This window comes from Gallinula chloropus (assembly GCF_964237585.1).
Source record: "Gallinula chloropus genome assembly, chromosome: 4".
Taxonomy (NCBI): domain Eukaryota; kingdom Metazoa; phylum Chordata; class Aves; order Gruiformes; family Rallidae; genus Gallinula; species Gallinula chloropus.
In genome coordinates this window covers 69,807,927-69,831,501 of record NC_140088.1, presented here as the reverse complement: position 1 = coordinate 69,831,501, position 23,575 = coordinate 69,807,927, and the positions used below count along the sequence as shown (strand labels likewise).

Below are 23,575 nucleotides of genomic sequence, written 5' to 3'. Positions count from 1 at the left end.
TGTGAGCTGAATTCAGAGCTGCGAGAAGTGCGTGCTAAAGAAATGGAGAGATGAGAGAAATAAATGTAATTTTGTTAATATCATTACCATGATTTTTTTAAATCGTTATTTTTTTATTTTGTGTGCAGGGCAAAAGTAAACTATGGCTAGATTTGGGGTTAGTATTGTAATAGATATAGTTGGAAAGAACATTTTCTGGAATGAATTAAAGTGATAATGTATTTGATCTTAGCCAAAAGTAGACAATGTTCTTTCTGAAAAATGAGTCATTCTGCAGAGCAAGAGAGTTAAAGAGGAAAGTTCTGATAGAAGGGCTTAACTTCTTCAATCACTGCACAAACATGGTGTTGCGTTAAAAAAATATCACCAGGACCCATCTTGCATGGAAGAGAAACAGAGGAGCCCTCATCTTTTAGCACTCCATTAAAGCATTAGTTTGCTGTGTCCTCTGACAGGATAGTGTTAGGTATTCACAGGAGTATGTACATTGTCATCTAAACTATTGGTCACAGCTCTGGTTACCCAAGTGTATTGTAGAAGTGCAGCTGGGATTAGCCCAGTAGCAGGAAGTGTTTCCAGCTAAAATACTGATTTTCCTTTTTGCACTGGAAGTAATAGCCATTTAGCAGTACTCCACTCCTTAAATGCGTGATGTCTTACAGCGCTGGAGTATTCTACTTGTATCTAGTAGTAGTTCACACACCAACCTCCCAAGAAGAGCACGCACAAGGGACATTGTTTCAGAAGTGACTGCAGTTATTTAAAAAAGAAAAGAAAAACGGGGGGAGGGAGAAGAAATAAGGACTTTTTTCATGTCTAACATATATTTGATTTTTCTGTTACCTCATTATTAAAACAACAGAAGGAAGAGATTGGGATCTCTCCCTGAACTAGGAGGAGTTGAAGCTTAAACTCTTTATACTGCCCCAGTCCTGAGAGAAGGTGGGGGGAGAAGGTGACCTGTGGCATTCATAGAGACAGGTAAATTGGGAGAGAGTTCAATCGGTATTTTCCAGTCTTAGCAAAATAGTCAAGAAAATTTACTTGCAACCCAGATGAAAAAGTGATTTATTTATAAAATAGCTTTTTCTTGGCCAGTATGACTTCACAGCAAGCAAATTTAAGAAGTAACTTGTTTATCTACTTCATAGCACTTTGGAAATACCTATAACAGAAGGTCTGTTACAATAGAAAACAAGGTTGAGTTAACTGAGCGGAGCAGAACCAAATGTGGCCAAAGCCAGTGATTGAAGACAGTGCCAGTAGATACCCAGTAAAGCTGTGTATCTCCTCATCTTTGAAGTCAAGGACTAAGTAGGAAGAACATGGACATTGTGGAGCAGTAAATTGGCCCGAACACATTCTGGTTGGTCTAATACAGCCACCAGCTGAGCAGTAGCATGCAAAGCCAGGCGCTTATCTGAAGGGTCCCATCAGATACAGTTTTATTTCATGCTGGCATGGTTGGTATAGCCATGCCAGTGTATGGCTGTTCTGCCATCAGTAATGCACATCTACAGCTGCAGTGTTGTATTTTTGAACAAACTGGTGTTGAAGGGGGTTTATGCAATTTCTTTGTCAGAAATATTGGATGGTGTTTGCTTTAAAGATGGTATCTGTTACTTCTGGTGTGTGCACCGTTATGTCCTGCTGATGGGATTTGCTCCTTTTCTGTTTAGGGTTGGAATTGTTCTCTCAGAAAACATGTTTGAGGGAATCAGTTGATGGTCTCACCTCTTGTATTTTCTCTTGAAAGCACATCCTTATGAATGTTGTTGCCTTAAGAGGAAATAAATTGTGTTTTCAGGTACTTACTTTGTTGCACGTGCTGGATTTAAATGGATGAATGTTGTCTTTTACAAGAAGATCACACGAGGTCACATAAACACTGTTTCACAATTACATTTCAGATTATATGTATGTCCAGGATTATAGTGTTTCATATTCTTTGAAAACAGATAATCTGGGAAGTGCTATGCTAGAAGCAATTGCATAGCTTGCATCAGAATTAATGAACTCCCAGAAAATCTTGGCCTTGCAATGTAAGAAGCTGACTCAGGAGTTTGATATACATACAGATAACTTTTTATTAAAATTCCAAGTCTGTGAGGTTATCATCTGGAGCTGCAAGTGGGGGTGTTTTCAGGCTGTGCACATACTGATTGATTATTTACATTGTGTGATCTGTTTGATTGAGGCTGACTTTGATTTTAGTTGCATCATGGGGACATGGTGGGATGGCTCCTATGACAGAAATGTTGAAATGGAAAGATCCATATGGGCTCTTTTGTAAGGACAGGCCCTTTAGGAGAGCTTTGAGAAGTTTGGGGTTGTTTAGCCCAGAGAAGAGAAGGCTCCAGGGAGACCTTAATGTGGCGTTTCAGTACCTTGCAGGTGGCCTGCAAGAAAGCTGGAGAGGGACTGTTTACAAGGGCAGGTAGCAATAAAACAAAGCGTGTAATGGCTTTAAGCTGAAGGAGGGCAGATTTATATTAGATATCAGGAAGAAATTCTTCCCTGTGAGGGTGATGAGGCACTGGCTCAGGTTTCACAGAGAAGCTGTGGCTGCCCCCTCCCTGGCAATGTTCCAGGCCAGGTTGGATGGGGCTTTGGGCAACCTGGTCTAGTGGAGGGTGTCACTGTCCATGGCAGGGAAGCTGGAACTAGATGGTCTTTAAAGTTTCTTCTTACCCAGCCATGGGTTCGAAGCAGAGGAGGCCTTTGTATAGCAAGTGCAAGAAGTAGGCTGGTGGAGATTCTTGTATGGAGATATTGAATTCACATGCACATAATTCACATATCAAATTTGACCTAATCATATGCAATTAAATCCTCTTTGGCTGATTGGTAAGATACTAAACATTTATCTACCTCCTTTTGGAATGTTTGGTCTGTAATTATTAAAAGTGTATCTGATAACTCTATATTAAAAACCTGAAAGGATGAGATTACTGACTAGAAGCCAGAAGAGTGCCATAAAAGCCAGTTCAGTATAATTGTTGTTTTCCATTTTTTCACCTTATGGTGACCTTTTCTTCTTACCTCTATTTCTGAATTGCAGTACTCTGCTACCTTACAGAACAACTGGATGTCATGTGGCTGGTGGTTGTTTTCTAAAAGAATATTTCTTTCCTGTCACTCTCCTCCTCTGACTTTGTTTTTGGAGTTTTTTCCCTCCTCAGCCAACTAGCAGGAGCTAGCCCAGATCTGCTTAGGTGCCATCCCTAATGCTACCAGGAGTCCTGTCTAAATTGCATGCACTCTTTATATGCCTAATAGCAAGGCTATACAAAGAAAAATCAGTAAGGCTATTCTGTTTGTCAGTGTGACTTCTCTTTGTGTTTGTTTTCTAATTGTCATTAAGTGGTAGCAGTTCTTTTCTGGAACTAGATGATCTTTAGGGTCTTCTCCAACCCAAACCATTGTATGATTCCTGTTGATTTAGGATCAGCAGGTGAACTTTAACCACCTACTCAAGATCATGTTTGGGTATATGTTTTCAGCAAGGGGAAATTAATACGGTCAACTCTTTCTTGCACTGGCTCCCCAAGCTAATTGTTGTATGAGCTTTTACCAGGATGTAAGTTACTATATAGAGATTTCTCTTAAAAGCACTTTTCTCAAAGATCAGTCATTTTCCACTGAGAATTAAATTAAGACTTTGGTTTTAGAATTTAGATTCTGTGATTTTAGAATTCATCTTATGTGGCTTGAGCTACAACTGGGAAACTTGCATGTTATTTGCTTTCCCTAACCCTGTAGTTGTATACTAGCACATGCACACCTGTAGTACAGAAAGGTTAGATTAAAATAGTAGCTGAAGCCCATTAAAGACATGGGTGCAAAAGCTGAGGGTAGAGCTCCGTAGGTCTTTGTTGCTGGTTCTTCTCACTCAGTGACACTGAATATAGAGCATTAAGCCTAAATGCTGAACTTCACAGAATTTCTTTGAAGCTAATTGTGCTGTATCCTTCTACTTGGGGTGCATGCAAGTATCCCTGCTAATACTGCTGGTTGCTTATGAAGAGCCCAGGAATTTGAGAAATAGTGGGTTTTTTTTCTCTTAACATCTGTTTCTGGGAAGTATAGGCAGTGTGCTATAGATCTGAAGGTAACGAACAAATGCATTCGTTTGTGTTGAGCAAATGTTTATTTTCCACTGATAAGACAAATTGTTGTGCTGATGGAAGGAGAATGCTTTTTGTCAGAGTAATGCTTCTGATCCTTAATAAAACACCGAGTGAGGGTGGGATGGAGCATAGAGCAGGTCTGTGATGGCACAGAATGAGGAAACTGTGACAACAGATGTTATCCTCAGGTGAAAATGGAAAATACATATTACAAGGCAACATGAATGTCCAGGTTTTGTGGTTAGATTTTCAGATGCTAGGTATTCATATGCTGAAGCTTGACATGCTAATACTGCTACTCATAAAATCTTGTACACTGTTGAGTGTTTGGAAGGTAATTGGATTGCAGTCTGTTAGGGTAATACTGCTACAAAATTCTATAGTAAGAAGAACAAAGAATGCTGGTATTCATCAAGCCCTTGTAAATGCTGAGGGTTCTTTAGGCTATATCCTTCGCTATATCCATGTAATACCAGTGCCTTTGTTTTAACGTTACTGGGGTTGGGATTTGTGCTGCTGATCGACATACTGACTTTAAGGAAACCTGATCCCAAGAGCTGAATTAAATCATTAACAACAAAACCCGCACAACAGCAACAAAAAAATCACATTAAATTGTGAAGGACTGGCTACAAACTACCTCTAATGGCAGATTGCTGAATCTGAAAAATGTTGTATAACAAAAAACTAATGGAGGTTTCTTCAACAAGGTTAGTGAGGAAGTTGTAACACTGAATAATCCTAATAATGAACCTTTATCTTATGGATGGATCAGTCCAGTCTATGCAAATAAAAGCAATTTCCAGAACAAAACAAGAACGTTGAATTTTACACTGCTTTTTTTTTCTATGGAGCTGAATGTATTTGAGCTTTTCCTCTCCAAAGACTCTTTTTCCCATTTTCCCTTGTTTCACCTCTGTTAAATTTCATTTGGAGCATCATGTGCAAAGCTAAGCTGTGCCTGCTTCTTATGCAGGATCTTTCTTCTGCACTGAAAGGGCTCTCTTCTTCTGGTGCATTGAATTGGATGGAGCGATACGAAGAAGTGTTGTTCCTTCTCTGGCTATTCCTGCCCTCCCACAGACCAAACTTCTGACCTTATAAATTATTAAACTTCCCCAGACCTTTGTTTTCTACTTCTGTAAAACTGAGGATAATTTCCCTGTTGCTATAAATAACCTTGATCTAAGGATATGAGCTGGAAATTCTGTCCCCTACACCTATGAAGCACTTTCCTTGCAAGCAGTCTTTCTGATGGGGTTATTAGTGGCATAAGCATCGCTCCCTGAGACTGAGGATCCATTAATAGGAGATAATGACAACGCATTCGCTTTTCCATTTCCTATGGAGGATGCTCAGGGGTAGTGCAGACCTTGGAGAGTAGGAGGGGAAGAGACAGTTGTTTCTTTGATGTGTGTAGGAGTTGGAAGCTGGTTTATGCCCATCCCATTTTGTTTTTCTCCCTGAGACCTGATGCAGCATCTTCTGGTGTGTGTAGTGAGAGCACCTTTCCCTGATCTTGGAAAAATTCTGTAAAATATTCACTAGATCATTATTCCTTTTTTTTTTTTTTTTTTGTTATTACAACTCTGATGTTACTTGACCTGAAATTGGAAGTTTTCATTTGGCATCTCACTGCTGTGATACCTGTTTGTTCTCCTGAAAAAAACGCGCTGGGGTAGGAGCATGGATAGAAGGGATTTTTCCATACCAGTATAGTTTGTGCAGGATGTGGTTGAGGCTCTTTTCTTTGTTGCTTCTGGTATATATACAAAGGTGTTTCTCTGCTGGCCAGTCTTATGTACAGGGGGGTTTATTTTGGTTTTAGGTACTGCAAATCATTTTGTATTACAAAAGTATTTTTGTGGAGATATTTTTAAAAACTTTGTGCTGAAGATATTTTTGTGCTTGAAGAGACATTTTTTGTAGCCATCTTGAAGGGCTTGCTGCAGCATGCTTTAGGGGTTGGTGGGCTTTCTTTTTTTGGTTTGCTTCCTACTCCACCAGAGAGTATTAGTGACTGTTGTCCTGAAGGTCTCTTCTGATGTGATATTTTCCCTTCCCTGCTCTTTTTTCACTCCAGCTCTTCAAATCAACTGTCATTAATTTGTTCTAGCCTTCAGGGGATGGTGGGAGAAAACTAACTCCCATTACAAGGAGCGAGCGTGGGTTGATCTTTACAGATAGTAGCATTTCAAGTGTTGGCGGAGCAGAACACAGTACAGCGTCCTCATGTGTTGCATGGAAAACAGCTTTTCCCAAGATACTTTTTTTTTTTCCCCCTCAGTACAAAGAAGGAAAGTCAAATGTAACAGTGATGGTCCATTTGTGGTTTCCTTTGCTGTACCTGTACGGGTAATGGTTTCTGGCTTTTTCTTTGGCTCATACAAAAATATGTAATTGCAGTTTTTTGTTAAGCCAATTCACTCTGGTAGTATAAACTCATCAATTTGCATGCAGTGATTGAAGGGAAAAGATAGATGAAAGCCTATTATAATCATGTTAGATAACCAGATATGAATATGAATGAGATCATGCCTTTTTTGGAAACACAGAGCTGTGTTGTTCAATACACTTAGTATAACAAACATTCGTATGAAAGCCCATTATGTTGAGTCTAGTAGATGTTTTCTTAGGATGATAAGTTACCTCGTGAGCTGTCTAAATGATTCTGACTTTAATTTGAGTAAGTAATGAAGCCTGCAAGTTCTTTAAACATCTCTCTTGTAAACAGAAACAGAATTGCATGACTATAAAACAATGTAAGTAACTTTACTGCTGGGTTTGTGTCTGGAGTAGTGCTTTAATGAGCAGCTACATATAACATTTTTGGAGTCCCTTATTTTGTATTTCTTCCTCCTTGTTCTCCAAAAAAAAAGGAAGAAAAATGCAATTTAAAAAAAGCATGGAACAAAACTGTGGTGTTTGAAACATTTCCTACTGCTGTGGCAATATATAATGTTCCTCAGAAACACATATGCTTGGAAATAAAGCTCATTCAAGCTTCAGGTTTGAGTAATCAAAGACATATGACTCTCATGTGTGAGTTTGTTCTTAAATCTCGGGGAAAATTAGAGCCTTCTGGTTAATAGTTGAGCCTTTCAGCAGCAGTGCAGTAGTTTTCCTTGAAGTACCAGCAGATTTAATGCAAACAGCTCTTGAAGGTGTTTTCCCTCGTATTGATTGGTTGGCTAACAAAGCCTAGTGTCAGACGCCTTGACTGCAGAAGCTCGTCTAGTTGGTTTTGCTTTGCCTTTGTGTGTCCACTGTTGCTTGTAGGTACTCCTGTCTCACTTGGTATCTTCGTTCAGCCTAATTCAGTAACTTTTCATTGCTCCAGACTACACTCCTGGTGAAATGGTTAGAACATACTTCTCATTGGAGTATGCATCCTTCTTACCATCTTATCCTGTAGACCGAGAGCATCCACAAGTCAGCTGAGACATGTGAAGGTTTACACGCTGTGCTTGTCAGTAAGGTTCTGTAAGTAGCAAGTGTCCTTAGAGAATGGAAAACTCCTGGAAGTGTGTGCTAACTAGTTGAATGGTAAGCAGCTAAGCACTTCCTAAACATTGTACAAAGCAAACCCCTTTGGATTTACAATCTGCATTCTGCAGTGTAACTCAATAGGGTGATTTTCTCCCTTAGGTTTTGCAGTATTGTGTGCTACTTGGCAAGCACAATCTCTTGGAGCTCAGTAAAGACATCTCTAACTCAGGGAATGCAAAGAGCAAGTTGTCAAGCAGTGGATAATATTCCCTACACAGTTTTAGTTTCTTCTTTCAAAAGTGTCTTTGCTTCATTATCATTAATTGTCATACATGTATGAGTTTGCAGATGTTATTTCTGAAGCTAATGATGGAGTGTTGCAAATCTGATCCTAATCCCAGATGACATTCAAATATGGGAATATCATCTTGTGATACATGGAATGTGAATTCACTGGAAACATTAATGGTATTTTATCATCGGACTATGATATTACACCAATTAAGTATGTACACGATAAATGAGAAAAGTGTGGCTCATCCAAACTGTTGGAGATGAAAAAAATTTAATTGACAACTGATATTGTTTAATGTACTATGAATATAATTTTTTTTTCTTGGTATCTGCTTGGAGTGGGAAACCATGCATACTCTCTGGACTGAATTTGTATGTAGTGAAGAGCATTTAGATATCTATAAAGGAAGATATCTGAAGGCATTTTCAGACTGTTTTTAGTGCTAATAGCTATTGTAATTTAAATTGCTACTCCACCACTTTGTCTTCTACAAATAAACTTTACCACTGTAAAGCTTTGGATTTCCTTCACTGCTAGTACAACTTGAACTTAATGATTCCTATTCTATGTTGCTTGTTACTTCGACATAAATCAGAGAGAGATCTGTTCAGTGAAGCCATCAGAAACATAATTTAGTCTGTATTAGGACAACAATTTCTAGACACAAACAAACAAACAAACCCTTCTCCATTCAGACTCTTCCATGTGTGATTTCTATTTCTATTTTAAAATTTAGTATTTTATAGAGAGTTACATTTGGAAAGTCTGGTGCTATAGTGTAAGATGGTGTAGAGGATCAGAGGAACCATCATAACAAGTAGGGAAAGCTGCTCAGAAACATGATTTCTCGGTAACTGCATGGGCAGTCAGTCCTCTGAACTTGAATCTTTTGGAGGGGCCCATGTCTCCCCAGAAAACATCCTCAATAGAGACAAAATTCTATGGAGTCCACAATGAGTATTTCTCACACCTTCTGATTGCATCAATAAATTCAGTTGGAGATCAATTTAAAACAGCCTTAAAAAAAAAAACCAAAACCAAACCTCTTTATGCAGTGGGTCGTGCAGTTCTGGAGCTTGCTGCCAAGAGAAGGTAGGCAGACACTGTAAACGGGTTCAGATAGACAAATTCAGGGGCAAAAGGTTTGGTGCCTGAACTGATCCCTGGAAGTTGTAACTCAGTTGGAAACACTGGTTTGTCATTGCCCAGCTGGCAATTGGAGGACACAAGAAAAGTTGAAAAGCACTGGACAAATTAAGCAGTCTTTTTACAAGGAAAAAACCCAAACAAATGCTGTCAGATTGTTTAGTTACCATAAATTGATGAGTGTGAAAAGGCCATGAATGATGGCACTTGGGGGAAGCCAGTGATGCAGGAAAATATATGAATATCTAATAGAATACATACCACCCAGTGTTTCTCCTTTTGATAAATTTGGTTTGTATGAACACTGCTGCTTCTAATGTTAATCCCCCACGCGTACAAACTGTGGTTTATGTTCCCTGTGTTCATACTTTAAATCCATAAGTATGCTGATCCTGGAGATCTTCATTAAGAATTGAATTTCTTGCTTCACTGTGCTGGATTTTATTGTTATTTGGTGGGAAAATGTTCATTGCCTTGTTCAATACCAAATGCTCCAGTACCGAAGAGGGGTCTGCACAAGTCTAAAAAAGGAAGTGATTGGCAAAATTAAAATTAAGGAATTACCCCATGGTAATGCTTGTGCAAGAGTAAGCATGACTGTACAATAGAGTGCTTCCATAACTTTTTCTGTAATGTGAAAGGAGAAGGTAGTGAACTTAAAGAGCTTTGTAGAGGTGGCTTGTAATGGGCCAGGAACCTCTGCTGTGCGCTCATGGTGGGACAGTGCTGCAAGGCTCTCTGGTAGTGATGGGAGGCTGCCAGACAAGGCTGAAGGGTATACGCGAATTATTGACTGGTGGATGTTTCTGCCTTTTATGAATGGAAATCTGATGCTGGATTTCTTCTGCCCACACCTAATGAAAGGTAATTGATCTGCTGCCTGGGAAATCTTCCAGTTTTGAGGTACATAGCAGTTGGAAAAGAAAGGTGGCAGAACTATAGGTTTAGAAGTGGTTGATTTCAAACTATGTATAGTACTGTATGTATATAAAATTGCCCTTTAATTTATTTGTAAACAAGGTCATCCATCAGAATGTGAGTACAAGGGTTTTCCATCGTAAGGATTTTTCAGGTCAATAACACAAACCTGGAAAGTGTCAGATCCTTAAGCTATTCCATGCTATTCCAGGCAGTGTGCTAACTGGATTAACAGTATGTAGCATTATGGTCTTTGAGTAGGAATTTGGGGATCCACCCACAATAAATTAAATTTCGATGTTAATTCTGAGTGCATTCTTCTACTCCTCCTGCTGCTTTTACCTAATGATTTTAAACTCTTTTGCAACTGCTTTAGTTGCTTGGCAGGGTTGGGGTTGAGAGCTTTTTAGCTTTTCATCTTTTTTCTTTCTTTTTTTTCTTGGAATGTCTCTGCATCTGTTGTCAAGTATAAAAAGAGTAGTCTGCTGTGTGCAGTGTGCCTGCACTATCCATCAAGTATCGAGTCTTGAATGTGATTCAGAATTTTGCAAATTGTGGGATCCCAGGGCCCTTCACTTTTTATTTCTGTTGTCTTCACTGCTTTGCTCTCTGGTTTTCTGCCTTGTGACAAATTCATGGACATACAGCTACTTGGAGAGAGCTTTCTAACCTTCCTGGTTTCTCTGATGGCCTCGATATATTTATCTGTTCACACACATCTGCATTAAAAAAATAAAAATATCTCATTTCTTTGTGCTTTAGTGAAAGAGCAAAAGTTAAATCCACTTAAAATCTTTCAGTCTTGTTCAACTTCAGGTTTTTGCAGTTGGAGCAAATGGGGGCGGGCGGTAATTGGTAACACTGTACAGTTATATAACTAAAAGCTTTTCTGCTGGAAGTTAGGAGAGCAGATTGCTTGGCCATCAATATGCGACACGTGTTCTTAATCTTCCCACAGTGTCCATGAAGAGGAGTACAGTCAATCAGTTTGTATTGGTTTGGTAGAATAATGTGTTCAAATAAAAATGCTATCAAAATTTTTCTTTGGGGTACAGATTTTTTTTAGAGGAATAGAGGTGGTGTTATACTGCTTGAGGATTTAAATAGTATTTATTTTGCATAATTATTTGCAGATATTAGAAATTCTAACTGCTGATGGCTTTCAACGTGAAGGTTGTCATCAAAAACTCTTGGCAGGGAGGGCAGGGGGGATAGAGATTATACCATGTAACAACACAGTGGTGATAAGAGTACGATATACTATTTTATAGGGAAAGTACCCTGTTAATATCACAGAAGAATGCTCAGCTAGCCACAGCTTGTGAATCATGCCCCAAATTTCTCATAATATTCTTGAAAGCAGCAACTGGGACATCAGTATTTTTTTCAGTGCCCAAGGGAGAGTTGGTTGGTTGGTTTTGGTTGGGTTGGTTTTCTATGCTATTTTTTTGTTTGTATGTTTTCATTTTTTTAATTGAATCACAATATGTTAATCCTATTGTTAGTGTATACATTCAGAGAAAGGTGATGCAAGTAAAAAATATGATGTGACAGTGGGCTGAGATGAAAGACAAAGACGTGAATACTGGTTGTACTGCAAGTTTGTTGGATTGATATTAGAATGGCTGTTCTAAACAGTCCTTTTGTATCTATGTGGAGATGTGACACCAGCTTCTCCCTGGCATGCAATAAATGTGAGGTTTGTTTATCTGCGATGGAACAAGACCTCTATTAATTTACAGATAAAAGCTCAAATGAGAGCACTGCTTGATACAAAACCATGAACTGTTACACCGTTACATCTGAGAGAGCACCTGAAGTCTGCTGAATTTTGTGTTAGCATTAAGTAAGAACTGTTTCAAGATGAGGACTTATCTTGGAGCCTTGGTTTATTCAGTTTCTTTACAATTACCCTCTCAGTTTGCAAATAAGGTATTTTTTTCTTTTCTTTTGAGTCACTGAAGGGAGAACCAGTCTAAACTGACCTCAGTAATAGAGGAGGCTTTTTCAAGGGTCATTGCCAGAAAAAGTCTGGGCTTGGCCCTAAACTGAGCATAAGGCTTTTCTTTCTCTGCCCTCCTGGGTAGAGGAAATAAAGCAAGGCAAAATGATGCAGGCCTTAGCACAGCTCTGTTAGTTAAGCTTCCATGGGGGCCTCCAAAAGCATTGCTTGCCTTCCTGCAGATGCTTAAAATCACCCACCATGGAGTCTGTAATTTCACAAGGTAGCTGCACCATCTCTCAACCCTAGAGCACAGAAAGAGATGTCCCTACTCAGCCACAGCCACACATCACTTGTGTTCTCTCTCTGTCATGTTTATACAGAGCTGCTCTTTCTGGAGAAGCTTAGATTGACTTCATTGCAGTGAAGCGAAACAAATCATAATTATATGAGGTTAAATAAAGTGTTAGATGTTAAAGCATGATAAATCAGTGTCCTCTCATGTAAGACATGCTTTGGGAAAGCAATCAGGCTGTTTTCCTACACAGAAACAAAAGTCAGATCTGTGTCAGTTTAACCAGTGGCATCCATAGGACAGGCGCGCTTTGCGTTTGTGTAAAGCCTACTGGTGTTCATCTGGGTCTAAGACCAGGAAAATGCAGCAGTGATGTCAAAAGAAAGAGTCATCTTGCTTAAGCATGTTCTTTTTTCAGGACTTCCTTGGTTTGTGTTGTTACTATTGCCAGCATTGTGTGTTCTGGTGGGCAGTAGGAGGAATGGACAGATATCTGTGAAAATAATCACAAGTCAGATTTGCCTGATGGCTCTTCTTTAGTTGGTAACCTTTTGCACATACACGTGAATGCACTATACAGAAAACCAGCTTCTGCTGAGCAGCCACCAGCTACTGGTCATTTACCTAGAGGATGATGCATGAAATTGCCATAATGTGTTGCTTATGAAAGAGAGTGACTTCAGAATGCGTGTGCCAAAAATCATTTTGACATGGTGAATCTGAATATTACTTTTTTTTCTTTTTTTCTTCTAGTTTGTGGAGACATCCATGGTCAGTTCTTTGACTTGATGAAACTGTTTGAAGTGGGAGGTTCTCCTGCCAACACGCGGTATCTCTTCCTGGGGGACTACGTGGACAGGGGGTACTTCAGCATTGAAGTAAGTTTCTTATTCCTGTTTTCAGCTGTGTATATCTAGCATTGTATTTTAACTAGTTCGGGAATACTGAAGCTCTTTGCAGACACAACTTGTGAGCAAAAGAATGTAGCTCTTTGGGTTTTCATAAGGATTGTTTAGTATCCAGCCAGATCCCACTATATGTATGCTGGGTAGCTGATGGAGGATGGACCTTCGTGCTAACTAGCAGCCATCCAAATATAACACAGAAGACAGTCTGCTCTGCAGTGCAAGCTAAATCAGGTGAATAGATGTATGCTGTTAGAAAAAAGACATAGCAGAAAAACTAAATAAAAAATCCTCATAGTTTAGTTTGACATTTAGTTTTATTTTATCGGAGTCTCCTGGATGCAAAAGCTTATGAAAATGGAAGGAGTAGGTAGGGGATAAACGGGACAAAAAAATCAGATATGTTGTGCTAGAGAGAATGGATGAGGTCCAGTATGCAGGAGTGCATGATCTCTGGCTTTTGGTGTAGCACTTGAATCCACAGAGAAGTGATGTACACGTGCCCTGATGAAGATGCCGAGACATGCTACAGACTCAAGTATCAGGCTGTAGAATGTGAAGGTCAAATGACAGCATCTTTATTCCAAAGGAAACTGTCCTGTCCAACCTTTGGCTTTAGGACAGTCAAATACCAAGTGCGAATCCTTTCTTCTAGTGCTCATGTAACAAACTGGATTTTTTTTCTTCTGTTCTGTGTTGGTACTTGGGTTTGCAAACTGACAGATGAGCTGCACAATTATCAAATAAAACTCGATCTGCATCTGTTGATCCAGGTCATAGTAGATCTGGTCACTGAACAGTCAGTCAGAAACCCTTGCAGCAGCTTTTGAGGTTACAGCTTGACTCCTTTTTCTGGGAAGTTCAGACTTACTCCCTCTGAGTCAGGGGAGAATACCCATTGTCTGTTAGAAGCAAGAGGTCCTGTTGTACTGGCTCTGTGTTTCTGACTAGCTAAGATGGGGGCATGCGAGAACTAAGAACTGCATCTTAATACTCTTATCATATTGATATAAAAAAATGTGATTCCAGGAAGCGGAGTTATTTATAATGTGTTTGTAAAATGGATCAGTGTGTTATGTTGCCAGTGTTACATTTATAGTATGAAGAGCAGTTTCTCAAAAATAAGATGCAGTAAAACTACTTTTGTTTTATTAGTTTATTTTAAAAATTAATTTAAAATGTTAGCAGTCTTTTGGCACATTTTACAAATAAAAATATGTTGTTCCAAGTGCAAGTGCTCTACAAACATAAGAATTGCAAGGTTCTTTCACCACTTGTCAAAAATCAATATAGTTGGGATTTAGTCTCATACTGAGGTCAGCACTTTGATTATGTTTGGGGTTTTTTGAGCCATGCGTGCCTGCTTCCTCCCTTCTCTGATCCACCATGAGCTGTGAGCTAAATCCTTGCTGTGGATTACCATGCTGGATGGCTTGGGGAAGGGTGGGAGTGTGTGTGTGGGTGGCTTCAAAGTCTGAAGCTGTTGTGCAGGTAAGTTTTAAGCTACCCTTCAGTTGCAGTAACATAGTTTCTGTCTCCTGTAGACTTTGACCGAGCCAAGTTGTATCTGGAAGAGGATAGTTCTGTCTTTGTTTCTATATATGTCTTTAATATAAGAAATAGAATGAGTGGATTTGCTTCAGCTTTCAAGTGCTTGTCTGACAGTTTGCCAAAATCCACTCCAGGGCTATTACCAATTAAAGACAATAGCAAGTCATATACCACAAAGCAAAATAGCTTATGGGTGGATAATAAGCCTATTAAAATTCCTCATTTAGCAACCTGCACGTATGTATTTAGCAAATTATATTCTGAATTTAGTTTTTTCCATTCTGGAGCACATCTTTTTCACTGGAAGCAGTACTGGCTTCTGCCAGCACCAAAGAAATACTTGAGCTGTTAGTTGTATTATTCCTTCTTGTATGTACGGTTCTCAGATCGCTACTTTTTTTTTGTCACATAACCAATTCTCCCCACCTGTCACCTTGATTAAGGAATGACTTTGAAAAGGAAGGCAGCTGTCTGTTTCATACATGTATTTCACTGTAGAGCTGTACATCCAGGTGTGAACTTGGCACAATAAGTAGTGACAAGGAAAGAAAAATGGTGAGCAATACAAGTTGGCATGTTGCGGGAGAAATGCTTTTGGTGGAGAAGGGGCCCTGAGCAAGTCTAGCAAGCACCAGCTCTTGCCCACGCTTTGTGTTGGAGGAGTTACAGTGGTAAACAGCCCTAGCCTGATCTCAGTGCCTATTTCTACCATGTCAGTCACACAGTGATTTTTATTTCATTGATCTGTTGGCTCCCCTTCCTGCTAGGTAGATGTGAGACTATTGCAGTTCTGGGGTCATTCCAAAAGACTTAAGTAACCGGTCTGAGGTACTAATCAGGAGTAATACAAGCTTTTAAAAAATCCCTTCAATTACCGTGTGGTATCTAGCGTAAATGTGACACCACGGAGCCTAGACCTAGCTGAGTTCTGCTAGTGGGCGAGATAATCCTTGTCTGTGGGCTGCAAAGCATTTGGGATTCTTCTGGATGAAAGGTACTATATAATGTAAGCTATTATCATTAAGAATAGAGGAAGAAATTGCGTAAGGTAGGTGGAAAGCATTTGTTAATGCAGAGGGAAAGAGAAAAGTATTTGTATGAGGCACTCAACAGAAGTAACAGTCCTTGCCCCACAGAGCTAGGGGTTCAATCCTTTGCATGTGTGCTCCAGTTTTGCCAGACTTAGCTCCACTGTTTGAAGGGGGGGTGTGTTGTGTGTTTGAAATTATTTATAAGCAAGGTGTCACAGGATGAGAGACTAATAAAGGAATTGCAAGAGGTAAAACAGGATGATACAAGGTTTTTCCACACAAGACCAAATCTTTATCCCATAGCTACACTCTCTTTTCCATTTGACCTTTTGGCAGAGCCTGAGCATTTCTTCACTTAGAATAACAAATTTCTGCAGGTTGCAATATCTGATATGGCAGACTTGTTTCCTTGGCTCTCTAACTGATAACATTTTCCTTTTGTGCTTGTGCACCGTTCCAGGGCTTTGACTCCAGAGTAAGAAGCCCTCGGTTCTCGCTTTCAAACAAGTTTTATGGTCACAGAGAAAAGAAACCCAAATGATCAAAACAGAGGGCTATTTTTAAATCCAAAGAATAGGTAGAGGATAAGCGGTTCTGCAGGAGTGGATTGTAAGGAAGAATGACTAATCTCTACCTGAGTCTGAAAACTCTCTTTTGAAAGACAGACGTAAATGCCATATGATGTAGGGGGAAGTACACATATAGACTGCTTTGCATCACTGTCTTGGAAAAATTACAATCAGAGTAAATATCGACCATAATGTATTAATAATATTATATAAATGAACTGTTGGAATTCTTTTCCTGCTCAATCCCACATAAAAATGTACAGGCTTAAACGTCAATTGAATATTACAAGGTACACACTGATCTTTTTTGACAGAGCAGGTAGTTAAGATCTGGAGAATTAAATCACCATTCAAAACTAGCAGAACCAGAGTTGTGTTTTAAGGTTCACAACATCTGTACATCTTCATTTCCCAAATACAAGGACTGAAATTCCACGAGGAGAAACTCCAGTTGTGGTATTTCAAGCAAGAACAAAGTGAGGTATTTGGAGTGAGACCATTGGACCTTGCACCAATTAAAAACGCATCTGGCACTTGAAATGCTTCTGAACTCAACAAACCCTTCAAAATTATTAACTGGTCTCTCCCAATAAAAGAATTACATATAAGTAAACCTGTGTTAGTAAACTGTGGGTGAAAGGAATGCTGGTGAAGCCATGTGTTTGTCATCTCTCAAGTCTAGGACTTTCTGTGACTTTATAGGAAGAATAAACACCTTTAGGCTGTCTCAGTTTCTCTAGTATGTTAATGTTTCCCAATAACCAGCTTGATTTAAAATAGTTTTGGCTGGTCACGAAAAGTCTACCAGTGAAGTCAATTTTTTTTTTCACTTCTCTCAGAGCAAACAAAATCCTACTACCTTAATTATCTTCAGCAGCCTTGCCTTTCTCACCTAAGTAGCAAATATGTTTCTGTCTAGCAAGCATTTATATCTTGCAAGATTTTTGCTGGGCAGTTCTCCCCCAGACCTGTGAATATTCAGTAATTCAGCAAATTCAGATTATTTTTGTATATATTAGATTCCCAGACTGGAACATCTGTTTTTGTCAGGACTGTCCTTACAGCTTGTCTGGTCCTGTGCCAACTCTTCCCAGAGCAAGTCCCCAGTGTGCCAAGGACCCCTTTGGCTGCAGTGCAAAAACATGGGAGGGTGCCCCGGAGGTCACTTGCACCATTCCTCCTGCTCTGCTTCCATCGCTCCCTGGGACCTGTCTCCACAGAAAACAGCTGGGGTTGAGGTACAGGGTCCAACAGAGATAGGAGCCAGCACTTGGAAACTTGTTGAGAAAGTACCAGTTATAAGAATTAGAGGAACTTTTAAGAAAAAGAATTTTCTACTAGTGTTTTGGTTGAAAAATAAGTCTCCTTCCTTTTTGGACATTTTGAGGTACTTCCAAGGGCTGAAATGGGAGTAATGTGGTTTACACACTAGAAAAGAGTATAAGGCAACTAGCAATGTTTTGCAGGTGATCACTTTAATGTAATTATCTGGGAGACTAGCTAGAAGAGAGTCTTGCAATAATTGAAGTCTAGAGGTCCTCAAATATCATGCAGGTGTCAAAACATGATCCTAGAGCAGTTTGGGAATGTTTAACAAAAAATAAACAGAGATTGAGTGATGAGAATAAGATCCATTAACACCATTTCAGAAACAGATGAAACCCTAACCACGGCAAAAAAAATTGTGGCAAAGACTGTAAACTGTCACTGAAGATCCTGTAGATGCAAGTAGCACTACCTTGCTGTCCCTGTTCTGCAGAAGACCTCTAAGAGATCATCTTTTATGCCCTGAAAGTTGCAGTTGGTGTGGGGATGTGTGTGTGGTGAAATCCTGGTTGTAGTGAAGGCAGTATAATTCTCTTCTTTATTTCCAGTTGTGTTCAGAGTTTTCTTTCCCTGCGTTCAAGGGGGATGGTAGTTCAGAAATGGCATTAACTTGACCTCTTTGAGTATTTTGGTTACAAATGCAATGTATCTTTGTCTCTGAAATAAAGCCCTAATATACAGTCAGACCAACAATATGAATGCAATTGTGTGGCATAAAGGTAAATGGTTTCCATGAGGATAGTTATTCCATTTTAGAAAGCGGTACCTGTGCTATAATTATTTCAGTGCAATTAAAGTAATGCAGTTTTTCTGTTGAGGTGAAGTGTGTGTTAGCTACAGAGTGAAGGAGCAGTGACAATGTACTGTTCCACAGTTCACGCAGCATCAGTAGGCACCATAGCAACACATGGCTCAAAATCTCCTTTCAAGTATAAATTACCTTGCATTTGTTCACACTTAATTTAATCTACAGGGGCAGATCCCAATGCCATCAGTCAGTTGGAGGAAGTTCATCTTTTCTTAGCCATGCAAAGCCTCGCAGCTAACCGAGCCAGCTGCATCTTTATTCCCAGCCTGATCAGTGCAGGAGCACCCTGAAGTGAGTGAAAGTGCTCCTGGGGGTTGCAATCTAGTGGCAGTGGTAACAGTTTTTCAAGGTGCCTTGTATTCAGCTTATAATTTAAGATGCGTGCAAGAGGTCTGGGGCTTTTGGGTTTCCTTTTCAGGACAGTGCCGATGTGTTGAAATGTGCAAAGGCTTAATTTCAGCAGGCAACCGTAGAGTTAAATCTCGAGTCTGTTTTGAAAATATGTGCCTTTGGCTTACACAGTGCTTAATTGCACAGGCCTTTTCTTTCCTGATGCTGAGGCTGCCAGAACCTCAGCAGGAAAACAGCTTGACTTATAGGAGATGGGAGGTGGGCAGATTACCTCTTTGTTATAAATTTAACGTATCTGCTAATTCAACAGCTGAAAGACGCTAAGCAAGTAAGCAGGGGTGCTTTTGGTTTGGGTGTTTGGGTTTTTTTATAGTATGTAATGAGGCAGGCCAAAAATACCTTAGAGGTGTCCAGATTGCAAGGTCACTGCTGTACATTTTACATAGAGCTACAGCAAAGCTGATGTGCAGTATATTCCTGATGAAAAAGTTAGAGGGAGGGGGGGGGGGGAAAAAGAGATTTAAAAATTTTGCTATTGAGTAGCAGAATTATCATATAATTGAAGATTGTATGCTCATATTTTCAACATGGGCAAGTTATCATAATTCTTTTGACTTCAGTAAGGATTATGACACGCAAAGCAGAGATAAAAAAAAAAAACAAACCCACAAAAAAACCACAAATCCAAACCAGAATGTTTAGTCATTATGTGTTATTTCGACATAAGTTTTTTTGTATGTAAATAAGTAAGTTGAGGGTGGTAAGTTTTATGGCTTTTTGTATTTGCTGCTTAATTTACAAAAATCCCCATCTACTAATTAGTTCTTGTTTACAATTACAATATTACATCACTAAACAGAAAAGGGAGCAAATTAAAGGAACTATCTAAACAAAATAAACCTTTGGTACCGTACCACTGAAAACGGCACAAAATGTGCTTTAATAGTGGCGGGGAAACTGCACTGGACTGCACTGATTCTCTGTTACCTTCTCAGTCTGGGTCTCATGAGTGCTTTAGAAGAAGCATGGAAAAAAAGAAAAAAAAAAAAGAAAAGGGAAAATCTGTGATAAGCAAATGTAAAGGGATCTGGCCATAAGCAAATGCCAAAAAGATAAAGCTTCCAGTTTTCCTTATTTTCCTGCTTCCCAAGTCTGGATGATATTTTAATTACCCAGTGCTCATTTCAATCTTACCAAGGCTTAATGAAAATGAAAAACTTACTTATAAGTGAAATGTAAACCACTCCTCTCTCTCTTTCTTTTTTTTTTTCTTTAATAAAGCATTTAATCTAAGCACTAATGACTGTGCTTTTCTAAATTATAAGGTGCTTTGGCAGGATTAGAAGCTGTAAGGTAACTTAGATACAACTTTAAAAGCTGGAACTTTTCTTGCATGGATAGAGATGTCACTTCTTGTCTCACAATATTTACATCAAATTTTTGCATTAGCCAGTAAGTTCAAAGAAGTGTAAGGCTCTGGGAATTTTTGGAGAAATGAAGAAGTCATCACCAAAGAGGTAGAGAATTGCACTATTGATGAGGAGAATTGCAGGCTTCCTTCCCCATTGAAGTGAAATCATTAACCAAGTCTCCTCTCTGCAAACTCCTGCAAACTTTCCCCAGGCACATCCTTTGTGGCTGTTTTGTGCCACAGCAGATAGTCCTCTGACCTAACTCAAGAATTTCATGCTGGATTATGTCAGCATGATATTTCTGATGTTTCTTCTTGCTTCCTGCAGTGACAGCAGCTGCCTGTACTTTGTGCTCCTTTTACCTGGCTCTACCTTCTGAGTAGAACAGAAATTGAAGAGTGCAGACAGAGCATCTGGATCTTTACATGTAGTAAATTTAAGACAAAGAGTGTTAGTATAAGCCCCCTGCTACTATGTAATTATGTATGGATAGTGTGAGATTTAACAAAACCAAAAATCTTGCATTTTTTTCCTTTTTCCTTTTCTTTTTCTTTCTTTTTTGTTTTCCCTAAGATGAGGTCTATGTAGCAAACGAGGGAGGAGAAATCAAACTGTTGAGATGTGGTTAACATAATGACTGTTTATGAAGACATCTGAATTGTAGAAGGGAATTAATACTGTACAAATTTAGAGGCATTACTTTGATAAAAAAATGTTGATTTTTCTCTAAGCAGAAACCATGGTTAGGAATACATTCTGAATTTCCAATGTATTAATTAAGATAAATAAAGTAAATGAATTTTTGTCAACAGAACAAAGTGTTAGGAGGTAGTTGCAAATGAAAGTGGTGGGATTTTGACTCCCTATGTTTCTTGTGCAACAGTCCTGTAGCTCATGGATATTTAAGAATGGAAGAGTTGGAGGAGAAATTGTTTAGAGTATTTTCTAGCTCGTGTTTTTCTGAGGGTCCATTGTGGCCCATACAGCGATCTTGCAGACAGTGGGCCCATCTCGTGGGATCAGTGGGTCTTATTTCTATCAGCTTCCTTGGCACTGTGAGTTTGTCAGCCAGGTACATAAGCAAGGGTCATCCTGTATGAAAGATAACTCTTCTATGAAGTTTTGTAAGTTGACTTATTTGTCAGGAGTCTCCTAATGCTTTGGCGTTGTTGCCATGTCAGTTTTGTTTTCAAAACAACTATTTTAATCAGAAGGTTTTGAGAGGTCTGAGCAGACATTAGTCTCTCCAAGTTTGTTTTTTTTAAGTCTTTAAAAACATGTCTAGAAGAAATGTCATCTCAAATAGAAATCTTCTGGAAAGATAAAAGGCTTTATAGAAGCTTTGTCATAACTTCATTTAATGCAGGAGCTTTGCGGACTTTTTTTCTCAGTTGTTTGTACAGAACAAGATTAAGTGAAAAATGAACAAGTATTCATGTAAAAATTTTGTAGTACTGGAAGCTGAGGTATTTCCTGAAGTGTGGATTAAATTGTTCTAGGGCAACATTTCCTTAAGCCAGGAAATGCAAGTCTTCCGGTGAAATTGTTTCCACGGCGGGTTTCTGTCTAACCTGCCAGGTAGAGAGTGCACTCTTCGTTTTAAAAATGCACAGCTACTTAGAGAATCCTGGAGTCTTTAAGGTTGGAGAAGACCACTAAGGTAAAGTCCAAATGTCTGTTCATTACCACCATGCCAACTAAACCATATCCTGGAGTGCCATGTCTACATGTTTTTTAACACCTCCAGGGATGGTGGCTTCACTACCTCTGGGTGCCTGTTCCAATGCCTGACCACTCTTTCAGTGAAGAAATTTTCCCTAACACCCAATCTAAACCTCCCCTGATGCAACTTGGTACCGTTTCTTCTCATCTTGTTGCTAGTTACTTGGAAGAAGAGTGCAACCCCACCTCATACAACCTCCTTTCAGGGAGCTGTAGAGAGTGACGGGGTCTCTCCTCAGCCTCCTCTTCTCCAGGCTAAACAATCCCAGTTCCTTCAGCCACTCCTCATCAGACTTGTGCTCCAGATCCTACCTCAGCTTTGTTGCCCTTCTCTGGGCGTGCTCCAGCACCTTTCAGGGTCCTTCTTGTAGTGAGTGGCCCAAAAAAATACTTCTTGATCCTGGGGTCACTGAAGGCAATGCACAGCTTGGTGAGGAGATACCTCTTAGCAAAACCTAATCAGAATATACTGATACCATTTCCAGCCAGTCCAGGTTGAAGTGCTGAGAAATGTTTGCATGTAGTGTGTGGACAGTGGAGTCAGTTGAAATGTTTCACACAGAATACTTTTCCTTCTGCTAATTTGTTTCTGGTGGAGGGGAACGTAAGTGGTTGAATTATTATTAATTGTGAATTATATTTTTCTTTCTTCTTTCTGATTCACAGTGTGTGCTGTATTTGTGGGCCTTGAAAATCCTTTACCCCAAAACACTGTTTTTACTTCGTGGGAATCATGAATGTAGACATTTAACAGAGTATTTCACATTTAAGCAAGAATGTAAGTCTAACTTAACCTTTCTCCTCTTAACTGCCTTTTCAACAACTTGATTTGTTATTTTGTGAGTATTTGGTACGGTTTTACCACCAATAATTTTCAAGGTACTTTTGCATGTTAGCTATGATGGATTTCAGATTGTAATCCCTCTTCCCTGAGAGGGCAGTCCTCTTGCTGGGGGTGTCTGTGGTGGAGAAAGGAAGGGTTAGACCCCCACAGCGTGTAGTACAACCACCCGTACGAACACGGGGGTATTGTCACTTGGTGCTACAGGTGTTGAGACATTTCAGCTTGCCAACCTGGCCTGGGAAGCAGACCAGGGCTGTTGTGGGGCCATCTGGGCCAGGATGCTTTTTGCAGCAGCTGCTGGTTTGCTGCCCCACGCAGCAGCCTGACAGTGAAAACCGGCCGGCACGCCAGCTCTGGCACCTCTGCGACAGGTCTCTGACTGCTAGTGGAGGAGGTGGCATCTCACTGGCTCTCATCTGTGGCTGGAGAAAAACGCAAGGCCTTTTATGCCTTGCTTTTCTTTTTTTGTTTGTTTTCCTTTTCACATTTACCCTGTAGAGTAGGCTTAAACTTTTTGGTATGCTCTTTTTATAGGAATTCCTTCCTAAAGCTCATTAGACATATACCTTCACCTGCACAAAGCCCTGGGTTTTTTTATTTTACTATGGCACTGTAAGCTGAAGCTATTGCCATAAGTCTGTGTTCCGTTTTTAGCATCAGGGATAAAGGAAATGTTAATTGGCTCAAAGGCTTCATGCTTTACTGAGTTTAATATGCGTATTGGTAAATTAACATTTCAGCTTCATTGTACCACCTCGTTCATTTCATAATGGCATTTCTTTAGATAATTAATTATAAGGGACTGGGCTAAAGTCCTGATTGCTTTATAGAGAGTGTATTG

The 23,575-nt window shown here is 39.5% G+C and overlaps 1 protein-coding gene across 5 annotated transcripts in view; it reads left to right on the top strand.

Annotated features, from left to right (window-relative positions):
* Positions 1 to 23,575, top strand: part of PPP3CA (protein phosphatase 3 catalytic subunit alpha) — a 191,561-nt gene that overhangs the window by 122,942 nt on the left and 45,044 nt on the right. For all 5 annotated transcript variants that reach the window (XM_084264027.1, XM_084264025.1, XM_084264024.1 and 2 more), the window contains exons 3-4: positions 12,969 to 13,093; positions 22,557 to 22,668. In XM_084264027.1, the coding sequence (XP_084120153.1) occupies positions 12,969 to 13,093; positions 22,557 to 22,668 (237 nt within the window). The remainder of the gene's footprint in view (positions 1 to 12,968; positions 13,094 to 22,556; positions 22,669 to 23,575) is intronic.